Here is a 12361-nt window from a genome sequence, read left to right as displayed (position 1 = left end):
AATTTTGATAGCTGCTAACCGACGTACTGGCCGGAGGTTTGGGGACAGGGCAACGCATTCACCGTTATTCCGCCCACCCATAAAAATTGGCTGAAATTTCAAATTACACTATATTTTCGGTTTAATGATCCTCCCTCTTGTCTATTCTATTAGATAGCTGCGATTGTTTCAACGCTTAAATTGTCGCCATCGTGACTAATCGGCTTCAAATGAGCAGTGGGAAGAGAGAAAACATTGCTCAAGCGAAGTAGGCAGCGGTTCAGCTAGTAATTGGAATAATTTAAGGCCGACTTATATAGACGTCGTGCTACATTTATGAATTATTATAAATAGCCATTAGGAATAAAGTCATGTTTTATGTCGTTAAAAGTTCATTTAAATATAGAACGCATTTGATTAAAACCAATTAACGTTCAATTAAGCGCGGAGTTCTCTTATTTGAGTCGTTCGCCGTATCAATTGTCGCGAGACAGAGCAGTAATGGCCGCTCCTGCTTCGACTGCTCCGAGTGTCGAGTTACAGGAAATAATGAATAAAACGCCCTCAACAAGACGACTGAAGAAAGTCGCAGTCAATTTTCATATTTCAGCTAATTACGTCCTAAAGTAAAAGCTTCAGAAGACCAAAATATCAAAATAGATAATTGACGTCAAAGCTCAAAGGTCTCTCATGATTAGAATTCAAGTTTTATCTGCCCACTTAGGAATGTAATAATGGCAACCGAAATAACATATTTTTCGAAGAAATTCAAATTCGTTTGGAAGCCTTGCCAGTTTCATTGACATTTAGAACATGCTAATGAAGTCTTGTCGGATCCCGCTACGCCTAAAAAAGCGTTGACTTGACAATTTCTTTGTTTCCAGATTGCGTTATTTAAATTTTCGATATTTTAACGTATTCGGAGGACCAGTAACCTCGATTTGCACTCTTTGTTGCCGATGCCAATGCCCTCTTAGACGTATTTGTTATCGCTTACGCAAATATGCCACCTTTAACTCTTTGTGTCTTTAAAACGCTCGATGTGTGACAATTATCATAAAAGCTACATAAACTGCATATTAAGATTTCTTTGCCGTCTATTCGGCTTTAGGTAGGATTCTGTCATCGTTCGGTTTAGGAATGCTTGTCTAGTACGGTGTAGCCAAATGCTAGATGTAAATTTTACTGATTGCTAACGCAAACATTCGTAGTGTCACGGGAGTTTGGTAAGTTCGACGACCGGCTAAAATAGTTCGTAATTTTTATAACCTTCAATTCTTATTTTAGAAAAGTTGTTTCTGTAACGATGTCATTATTGGCGTGATTTATTATCATTGATTTACGATTTTGCTACACTTAAGTGTAATTGAGAGGATATAACTGTTGTGTCGCTTGTGTTAAATTGAGGAACTGTGATACATTTAGGAACAATATTAATACTCGTTATTTCAACATTTTTATTATGGTTCGACACGATTCATTTAAATCAATTCATTCATTACGTCCTTAAATTGTTTATGCGACCGTTGCAAAACGGTACTCGAGTAAATATATCCATTCTCTTAAATGCGGTAGGTCAGAGAGTGGCATTTATGTTTTTTGTTGAACAAAGCACACAGGCGGACCGCTCAGCGGGCGTCGACGACTTGACGCAATACCCTGCTAATGTTCGGAGCACACAACGCACCAGTCACCACGAAACCTGAAACCTTCGCAAGTTATGCATAAACAAATCATTTGACTCAACTATTTACGTTACTTGTTTGGCTAAGATTCATGGATTTTGTGAGTTTCACAACCCGGGAATCTAGCTGATTTTGATTTTCAAATGTTAAGTCATTCTGCCTATATTATTTTATCATCAATATTATAAAGGTGTTGACTCGGCTTCTCTATTGATTCTACAAGTAGTTTAATACCTGTACTATCATGGTAAACAGCCTTATCACTTTTGATTATGTCACGACTCACGAGTTGAGTTTGTTATGAAAATGAATCGACTGATTGGCGTCGGCTTGGAGTTCGCGGTCGATCGAAACCGACAGTGATTACAATTTCCCTGGATCTCGGTTGCACAGCGCAACGTCCGATGGAAAGCGCTTAACCAATTTTCTGCTCTGATAACTCTCTAATTACGCCTTGTCGCAATTTCCATAGTCACTCGGTAGCTGTGCGTCTAACCCTTGCGCTTTTCACTGGAACACTCGCAATTCAATCGCTGTACGCTTTATTACTTCTTCCTCTACGCTTTCGCCTTCGATATAGTCTGTTCGAAGTTGTTTAACTTTGGTTAAGGCACTGTGAATGATCCTTATGTTATAGGTATAGGTCCTAAATGTAGATTTATTTTGTAAGACCTGTGTTTTAAATACTTAAGTACTTAAAAACTTTGTAGAAAATTAACAACACAATAATGTTGAAAATTACTAGCAAAGTCGTAATTGTTCAAAGGGAACAATAGGTAGTCGTACGGCTAAAAGCAAACGTGTGTAATTGTTTACTTATCGTTCGCTACGAACCGCAAAACCTTAGCAGGGTTCACGCATGAACTGCCAACCATTACACTAGTCGACTTACAGTCTTATGTGCTTGCTTCTCATAACATTTTGTATTTTCCATTCTCGAGGTTTTGCCTGATTCTTTTGGAATTGCCATGACTAGTATTCCAAGAAAGTCACGGCGCTCAGGCAGATCTGAAATATGTAATTTGCCTATTGAATATAGGTGTTATCGATGGTAACATGTTTACTATGTTGGGTACCAGCTAGGCGAATAGAATATTCAATGATATGTCATTCACATCGATTGAGGCCGCATACGAGATGTGGCGTATCATACATAATGTATAGTCACCATGTTCCGTGCTTAATTTGACCTTCGGCTAGCTCCTAGATTTTCAATTCAGCGCCTGCTGAACCCATGAATACGAGATATTCCATTGTCTACGAATTACGACCCATTCCTATACTCATGGTAATAATATCTTTTCATTGGCTTGGATATTCGTTGTAAGTAAATAGGTAACAATACGTAGAATAAAAATTAGTTTTTCTCTGTGAAGAGAGAACGTTAAAAGCTTTTAAAATAATGATATTATGTAAGTAATAAGTTTGAATTCGATTAATGAAATGCCTTTTTCGTTGGTAAATTCGGCCATGAGACTATAGATTACCCTTGAACCGCTGATTACTGTAGCAAAAACATACAAGCTTGGATGCAATCAGGCGCGCCGCGTATGATGATTGATGAATCGATCACGGCCGGGCATCGCTTTATCTGTCGGCAGTTGAGGCACGTCGAGCGTTGCCCTGCGCGCTTCGCCCGCGCCGACGCGGCTCCGCGAACTGGCGCGACGACAATAATTATTCCTCATTGCATCGACGCCACGAGGAAACATTTGCCGAACAATAGATTACGATCGCCGCGATTGTGCAGCCTCGCTCGTGTCGACTACCTCCGCCCGACGAGCCGTATTGTTATGGTGAATGGTGATGTCTCGTAGATGAGTTCGACGGTCGCAGAGACAAAAGATGAAAAAACCTCCCATTACCATACGTGAATAGGTTTTCCGAAACGTTTTTCTTCCGACGTGCGTGAAATTTTAACCTGTGCCTCCTCAAATTAAAGTAACTGAATATTTATGACGGTCGCTTCGGTCCGGGGCACCGAGTTTTGAAGGTACACGTGAAATAACAAAAAGTTAGGGTTCCGATAATAGCTGAGGGCTAAGCGAGCAGGTAGACGAAAGTTTCTGCGTCCCTTTTTTTGTTGACGCCCGGCAGGTACCTATTTACCGAATAAACCCGAGCCGTTTGCAGTAAAATTCGGTTCGAAGGTTCGGCCGCAAAAAATAGGCTCTCTTAAAAATAATGTAATCATTGTCGACGTACCGAGGACGACGTAATTAACCGCGCATCTTTTCTCCGTTTCAGAACCAAACCCGGCCAGTACAGACGATGACGGGCACGATGACGGGCAACCTCGGCCCCGCGGGCGCCACCAACATCGGCGGCGGCTGGGAGCAGCACCCGGTGCTGGCGCGCGCCGCCTCCGTGCCCGCGCAGCTCGCCGGCCTCCTCAACAGCCTCGGCCACCGCCGCCTCGAGCGCACCGCCAGCGACCCCGCGCCCCCGCCGCCCGCCACCAGCAGATACAAGACCGAGCTCTGCCGGCCCTTCGAGGAGGCCGGCGTCTGCAAGTACGGCGACAAGTGCCAGTTCGCCCACGGCGTGCGCGAGCTCCGCAACCTGCAGCGCCACCCCAAGTACAAGACCGAGCTGTGCCGCACCTTCCACTCCGTCGGCTTCTGTCCGTACGGGCCGCGGTGTCACTTCGTGCACAACGCGGAGGAGGCGCGGCGCCGCGACCCGCCGTCCCCGGGCGGCTCGGTGGCGTCGCTGTCGTCGGGCGGGTCGCAGGCGTCCTCGTACGGCAGCGACGGGTCCCGCTCCCCGCGCTCGCCGCACTCGCCGCACTCGCCGCAATCGCCGCACTCGCCGCTGACGCCGCAGTCGCCGCTGCTGCCGCACTCGCCGCCCTCCATCTCCCCGCCGGCTCACGCCCCCGCCTTCCCCTTCCGCCGCGTGCACTCGCCCGACCCCGAGGAGGAGCGGCTGCCTGTCTTCAACCGCCTCTCCTCTGCGTTCGGCGACCTCGTCATCGCCTAACCCCCGTCGACTAGTCTCTAAGCGAACGAATCCAGCGTAGCTTCTAAGGTCGTCCGTCACCCTAGTGCCTTCTCGTCGTCTTCCAGATCGCGCTCCTCGGCGCGCGTCGCGTCCGCGCCCGCTCAACGAATGATCTCCGGGATACCGATGCTCTCCTCTGACGCACTTGACGTAGTATTTCATATTTGTAATATAGTTCCGTACTCTCGCGTCTCGAAAGTTTGCTGGTTTAAAGTTTTTAGTCGTCGGCACGCACTTGTAAATGGCACCTTATATTATTTAGATATTTATTGCCTGGCTCGTGGAAGTCCTCCCGATGCGATTCTCCGCCGAGCGATGGTCTCTGTAAAGTTAGCTCGTAGAACGTTTATTTATTTTGTCCCGCCCGAACGCGCTCGGCAACGTACCGCGAGAGGGCGCTCGTGATCTATTTTTAAGAATTTAAGGTAATAATTTATTATTTATTTCGAGTCTCTTTAAATATAATTTTTATATAGATGGTAAACTGCGATGCCGCACTGCACGCGGACTGCGCACGCGTCGACGAGACGGAATCCGCTCGGATCGGCCGGACACCACTCCGATCGGAACACCTACGAGGCCGATCGAAACTCGGGAGATAGACGACGAACTTTCGTGCCCACCGCTGCCAAATCGATATCAAGTCGAGCGGCTCCGCCGATTCCACCTTGGCGAACATAATTTACGCTGCAAAATGTGATAGGTATCGAGCGGCGCTTATCGGAGCGGGTCGACCCCGCTAGCCGTATCAATCATCCGAAGCTCATTTAAAAATTACTATCGGTCTGATCCTGCGGCGCGCCGCCCCGCGGCCGCGTCTGCGAGGATTTTTCCTTTTTGCGTCGAGCGAGCGAGCCCAAACCAGTTTGGAGCTTTCGGTGATCGTTTTTTCCATCCTCGCTCGAGTTCGATACGGCCCTCTCGCTCGACGCCGCACACAAAAAACACTGAGCTCCCGAGCCCGTCTATCTCCCGAGTTTCCTCAGATAATATATTTTGTATTATATAACTTATACTGAAATTAGCGTAGGACCACGATACGGGGGTGCGGCGCGGCACTCTACCGGGGCTTCCAGTCGCGCCTCCCCCCCGCTACCCTCACATGAGTGCCTTTTACTATGTAAACAAATCGGATATATTTAATTTTTAGTTGATCGAGATAGAATGTTTTTTTTATTTATTGTCTATTCCGAATATCGTATTCGAATCGGCGCAGTTACTACTTTTGTACTTTGACAGAACTAAGCGATTAGTTTCGAGGTAGAATAGATTTTTTTTTGAATTGAAAGTGTGATATTTTGTAATATTTATACGAGAAAGTTTAACGTTTTAATTAAGGGACCAATTAAATGATTAGGAGAAATTCTGATAGAAAGAGTGGGATACGCTTTGATAATATATTACCACGATACTGTATTATTCCCGTGTTGTAGTACACAGATGTATTTTTGTATATTGATCCATGTGTCAAGCAATAAAAATTCATTGCTAAACCGTTTCTTATTTAGTGTAAGAGAGCTAGCTAGAGGTGGTAGTGTACTCTATATTATTTATTTTCAGTTTTTCTCCGTCTCGGTCGTAGCATGGTGACCACAGAATATTAATAATTTTGTACCTAATTTTAAGTATTTAGTGGTAAGCGTTTTTCATAAATTTCGCGAATATTATTTATTATCAGTTCATTACGAATTATAAACCATTTAAGCTGATTTATTTAATTTTTTATTTAAACGGACATAAAATCCTACAATTTATTGTAACTTAATGTTAGATTATATATCACCAGTCATTTAATATAACGGACATTAGTTTAGTTACTCTAGTACCTATGTCAGTTGTAATTAAGTATTTAATTTTTATTTTTAATTTAATTCCAATCGTAAGTTAACATTTCAAAAGAAATTGACTATTGTATTTTCTTACGTACAAAAAAATTAAGCCTAAAGCTTGTTTATGACATTTTCTTGTAAGTTTTCCTTATTTCCATCTGCATTTCTATTGAATTATAGTCAAAATATGTTAATTTTATTGTTCTTTTATTTTTGTTATTTTTTTCCTTCCCTAATCCCTTTTTTATCCTATTTTTTATCTGAATGCTGCAAACAATAGTTATTACTATTGATAGTAGTACTTACCTCATTACAAGAAATTTTAATATGATGACTCTAAAATTTAGTCATGGCTCTTAGGACCAGGTAGTGTATTTAATGCACTACCTGATCCTAAGAGCCAGAGGATTACGTCATCATCATCTTTCTAGAAAATTACAGAAGCTATATAGGTATTCACGTTCATACCTTAACTTAAAGAATTTTGAAAATGGAGATGCGTGAATTTAGGTCAACTTATTAAACTTTAAGTTCTACTTCAATAGTTAAGACAGACTTGGTGTGGTTCCAAATGGTCTTCATAAGGATTAACTACCATTTATAATATCTGAGATTTAGTACCTATTTCTAAGATATACACACCTAAAACTAAACTAAGCTTACAAGTTTTACAATACATAATCCAGGATGTGTAACCAAGAATCACGAGTGTTTAACTCATCAATGAGATAAAACAAACATAATTACCAACAATTAAAGAGCAAATTCAATTATGTACAGCCTATTCAATAATTGAACCCGGAACAAACTTTACAATGGTTATGACTAAAGATTTTTTGCTCTATCTATTACGTAAGCTATTGAACGAGCTGCGTTGGCGACTGCGAAGAGAATGCATTAGAGCAGCTATACTCAACCTGCGGCCCAACCGAACCGGCAATGGGCTTTATCAGTAGCCCACGTAAAACTAAACCATTTTGAAATTCACGCCTATCGGTAAAATACGCACTGCAAAATTGCTTATTTTGAAAAACGCTATTCAATTTTGGTTGCGGCCCGCGACACGAAGATTGAAACGTGTCTATGGTCAATATAAGAAAAAGGTTAATTACATACCACTGCATTAAGGTAAGACCGCACTAGGCGTAACTGAACAGCAGCGGAACTGCGCGACACGACGCGTCATTTTTGGGTATACCGAACTTGAACTGCAGCGGCGCTACAAAAATATATTCAGTATCTAGGCAACCTCTGCTCTGAGCAATCTGAGAAATTAGAAATCATTTGTAATGTTGAAAAATTTTTGGAGAAAAGTTTTGGCCATTTCATTTCCCGTCTACATTAAATGGAGATAATATACAAAACTGATGTTTTATTTTAATTATTCATCATAAATATATTTTACAAATCTTTCTAGGCTTATTCTTATTATTTATGTACAAATAAACTTACATATAACGAGCGCGATAAATAAAAGATATTAAATTACGAGTACGATGACGTCACATCGAAATCGGAAGTACCGCAAAAGCGTTTTCGTCAATACAAATCCTATTTTCATAAAATCATATTTTCAAATCGACTTTATTTATCAATCATAAGCTTTTATTTCATGATAAGGGTGAAATACGGTTTCCTAAGCCAAGTTCTACTAGAAATATGTATTTGTTCAATGAAATTGAATATAGGTCAAGTAGCCTATTACAATTAATTTTTCCTCGTCCATGGACATTTTAACTGATTATAGCGCTTCCAACCAGCTGACTGACTATGAAAATGAAGTTTGTCAAACCGCGCAGTTGCCGCGCAGTGCGTATTATCTCATATAATTTCATACAAAGAATATTTTGACGCGTCGTGTCGCGCATTTCCGCTGCAGTTCAGTTACGCCTAGTGCGGTCTTACCTTTAGAGCTATTCCTCTGATAGACGATATAAAGGCCTCGTTAATCTGGATTGTGGTAGGTTATAGGTATGAAGTCCAAAATTGGATTTAGAATATACGGCAGTCGGCACATATTAGGCAAAACATTAGAAGTTCATACTACATAAATACCTAATTATTGGCAGTCCTAGGATTTCGTTGTTTTCGTTGCAACTTGCAAGCAATAATCTAAGGACTACTTACCAATAGGATGTCTGGAAACTATAGGGTAGTTTGCCTACTTGCAAAAAGAGGGGAGGTTCTAAATTTTAGATAAGTAGTCCAAAGACTGCAGCTCCAGCTCTTGGTTTAAAGTTTTAAACTCAAGAACGTGGGTACATAAATGGCTTTTCGTGATGCAATACAAATGAGGTCGGTTTTCTTGGAGGAGAGTGGAGCTTGTAATATATTGCTACATTTCTCAAGCTATTCAGGTACTCTGACAAATGGATGCTTACAGCTTTCGTTTGAAACAATGAATCTTGCTAAAGCTATGATGGTAGGTATATGATAAATTAGAGAACTTTTTGCTAAATTTTTTCTTCTTCGTAAAATTTCATAACATCGAAAAGACCGTAGCAACTGAGTTTTCATTCCTCAAATTAGTTTATAGTTCTGTAAGTTGTAACTAAGCTAAATATTGTTATTTGTTCTACATAATAAATAATAATATTACATATTATGAAGACTTCTTTAGGTTTGGAGGTAAGTATATTTTGTTTTAAATGTTTATAATAGGGTCGCCCAAGCGCACACATTCTGATAACCTACTCGGCTTAGCCCAGAGTCATCATTGGCCAATACGTACCTGGGGCTAACCCGGCCCTGTGCGCAGTTTCCAGTAGTTTCCACTAAGGAGCAGTTAGTGGAAAATTCCAGAATTTTGGCGAAGGGCGCCTCAAAACCTGTCGGCTGTCAAGCTACTGTCGTCGATTAGTTCTCGCTTGATCGCTCATCGGAATGTATTTCATTAACAGGTAAGACGTGTAAGTAATCCCAAGTGGAATGCTGTTTCTTAGTCACTGACTCCGACTAATTACAACACATCAACTGAAGAAACCTAGCCAGTCACCGAATATGGCACAAGCATGCGACTCGACTAGCGCATTTTGCAATATTATTTTTGTGTAAGTATTAATGAAATGAATTGAAACTGTTTTAAGAAGGACTAGTTATTAAAGTACGGTAACTGTTACCACAGATCGTACATATTATGCTGTTACTTACTTACAAAATACGTACTTAGACATACTTAATACTTATAGTTTTGTTCCATTTTTTCGAATTAAAAGGCATGAAATAAAGTCAGAAGTGCCCTCCACTCCTCCACTGTAAGTAATTCTTTCAAATTCTTTATCAAGCATACAATAATATACAATAGTATAAAAGCTAGGTAGCGTACATCACGTCGTCTAATCCCATGCTAAGTAAAAACTTGTGTTATGGCAATCAGACAACAGATGCACGCCGAACTATTTTATCCTAATATATATTATTTACACATTCACACACACAATCACACTACACTTTATCACGTAAAGTCTCTTTCGGCGACGTGATGCGCGCTTCGTTCGGGAGCCTCCCCCGGAACCTCCGGTAAACTACACCGGCGGGCCAGAACTCCTCCACCTCAAAGATGGATAAAACTTGAGTCGGCACTCTCACCACAAAGGAACTGAAATTCACTTTGTGGCGAGAGTGCAGACGCTCCACCCTCAAGGTGTAGGTGGTCTTCTCGCGGATGTAGTTTACGACGTCTTCGACCGTCATGGACCAGTGCAGGCGCGACACGTAGAGCGGCGTCGCGGGCACCTCGCTCCGCAATGGGCATTGTCCAAAAAAAATCACATGTACTTTTTATATTTTTTTTCATTAAAATAGGGTATTTTAAGAATATAAATTAAATAATTTTGAAATTTATTAGCTAGTTTTTTCTCAATAAATTTTTAAAGTTTCGCTCTGACGTCATCATCGGCGGACAATAGGGATGATGACAAGGTCAAAGATTAGCTATTTTTTTTAATAAAATAAAGAAATCACGGTGAAAAATAAGTGTTCCCAAAATTTCAGCTCGATAGCATTTTTATTTTTTGTGTTATGCGCCTTCAAACTTGGATAATCAAGTCGATTTTTTTTTCAATTAAATTTCTTAATATATGTATACCATTCGATAACTTATGCAATTAAAAGCAACTTTTGTTATGAAACCACTTTCATAAACGCAATATTTAATATACCTGTCGAACAAAGTTCTCTCCCGATGCGTACAAACTACGAAAGAGTGACGTCAGTCAGTCTTTCGTAGCACTTTGTATGGAGCGTTTCGGGCAGGTCTATTTTATGAGATGTTTGAATTGTCATATCTTGGCGAATTTTTAAGCTATCAGAGTCATTCTTTCAGCGATGTTTCTATTTTTTAAGGGTCTTTCAATTAAGTACCAATAAGAAAAAAAAATAGTCATGAAGCCTATTGACCTCTGAGTATGTTTTAAATTTCCTTTCAATCTTATTTATAATGGCTGGTTCGTCAAATGAAAGCTGATACGAGAAGCTTACCAAAAGTTCGAAACGTAATGTTGGTCGAATTTATTGCTAATTTAACGCCATTGAAGGTCAAACAAAGGTTAAACATATTTGTTCAAAAATATAAGTAACTAATGGGTATTTTTTTCGTTTATATACAGAAAAACGATCACTGACCTTATTCCTCGAAATGTTTTTGTAATGAGCAAAATTAAAAAAAATGGACAATCACCATTATCTCTTTGGTGCCCTCGGTAAAAAATGTTAAAATGTAGGTATTGTCGGATACCTTTCAGTGTAAAACATAAAATTGGTGTGGAAACATCGCTTGGAATTCATGTCATTTTCAATACGATTTTGAAAGCACTTGCACTGATATCAGTCAGGTAAGAGTTAAGACGCTACGGGCTTATGATTACTCTATTTAATACTTAGAAAGATGGTACGGTACATAATATAGCAGCAGTAAAGACTAGGTAATTATAATGTCCCATTGGCCATTACCTAACCTTACTCTCATTTATTGCCCTTTAGATTTCTCTTTTTGTATAAGTACTAAAATTCTAATTTGTCTACGTCCAGCAGGCAGCACATTGTGTTCTAACTTCTATGAAACAGAGATAATGCGTGAAATGAGAGAAAGTTTTACGCCAGAATTTACTACGAAAGGTCTATTTTACAACACTTTTGTCGTCGTAAACTCATCTATAACTCTGCATTGCAAAATACAATGCCTACTGGTATGGCTAAAGAAAAAAAGCTTTGCCTTTTTTTACCAAAATTTTTTACCGGGCTTTACAAGTTAACGATAATTATATATTTGAGTTATTTATTAAGTATACAATATGGTTAAAAATTTTAAGAATGCTTATGGGTACCTAGTACCTCCTACCTTCTGAGTAAGTACTAAGTAGGTATTACTAAATGTTGATGTTTTTATTTGTAAAACGATACCTAGGTGATTAGTACCGAAGTACTAATCACCTAGTATCGAAGGTTGTGAGTTGTGACTTTTACTTCTTTTTAACCGACTTCTAAAAAGGAGGAGGTTATTTGTGAGAGTTGTGAAGGGGTATACTAACAGACAGACAATGTACTTATTACCATAGTCTAACATAGTGTCTGAAATCTGGATACTTCTACGGTGCTGATGATTATGATGACAGCAGCGTATTCTAGAACTGGCGGCGGTGTCCTCACAGGAATATCACATAACCTAACTGCCAGCGAAATATAACATAGACTGCATTCATTCACTAATAACTAATTCGCTTCAAACCGGCATTAAATTCCAATTCCTGGAGCGCCAGCACTCTAGTAACCCAACACCCAGATAACACTGCCCTTGACAGAATAAACACTTCAAAACGAACCATATTAACCAGCTAACAGACGAGCAATATAATAACCTTTATTTAT

The 12361-nt window shown here is 40.2% G+C and overlaps 1 protein-coding gene across 1 annotated transcript in view; it reads left to right on the top strand.

Annotated features, from left to right (window-relative positions):
- The window catches only part of LOC121734685 (protein TIS11), a 49063-nt gene extending 42370 nt beyond the window's left edge, over positions 1-6693 (top strand). The window contains exon 2 of the mRNA XM_042125284.1: positions 3912-6693. Within this exon, the coding sequence (XP_041981218.1) occupies positions 3912-4646 (735 nt within the window). The 3' untranslated portion in view covers positions 4647-6693. The remainder of the gene's footprint in view (positions 1-3911) is intronic.
- The last annotated feature ends 5668 nt before the right edge of the window (positions 6694-12361 follow it).

This window comes from Aricia agestis, chromosome 16 (assembly GCF_905147365.1).
Source record: "Aricia agestis chromosome 16, ilAriAges1.1, whole genome shotgun sequence".
NCBI classification, from domain to species: domain Eukaryota; kingdom Metazoa; phylum Arthropoda; class Insecta; order Lepidoptera; family Lycaenidae; genus Aricia; species Aricia agestis.
This window is presented reverse-complemented; position numbering and strand designations above follow the sequence as displayed.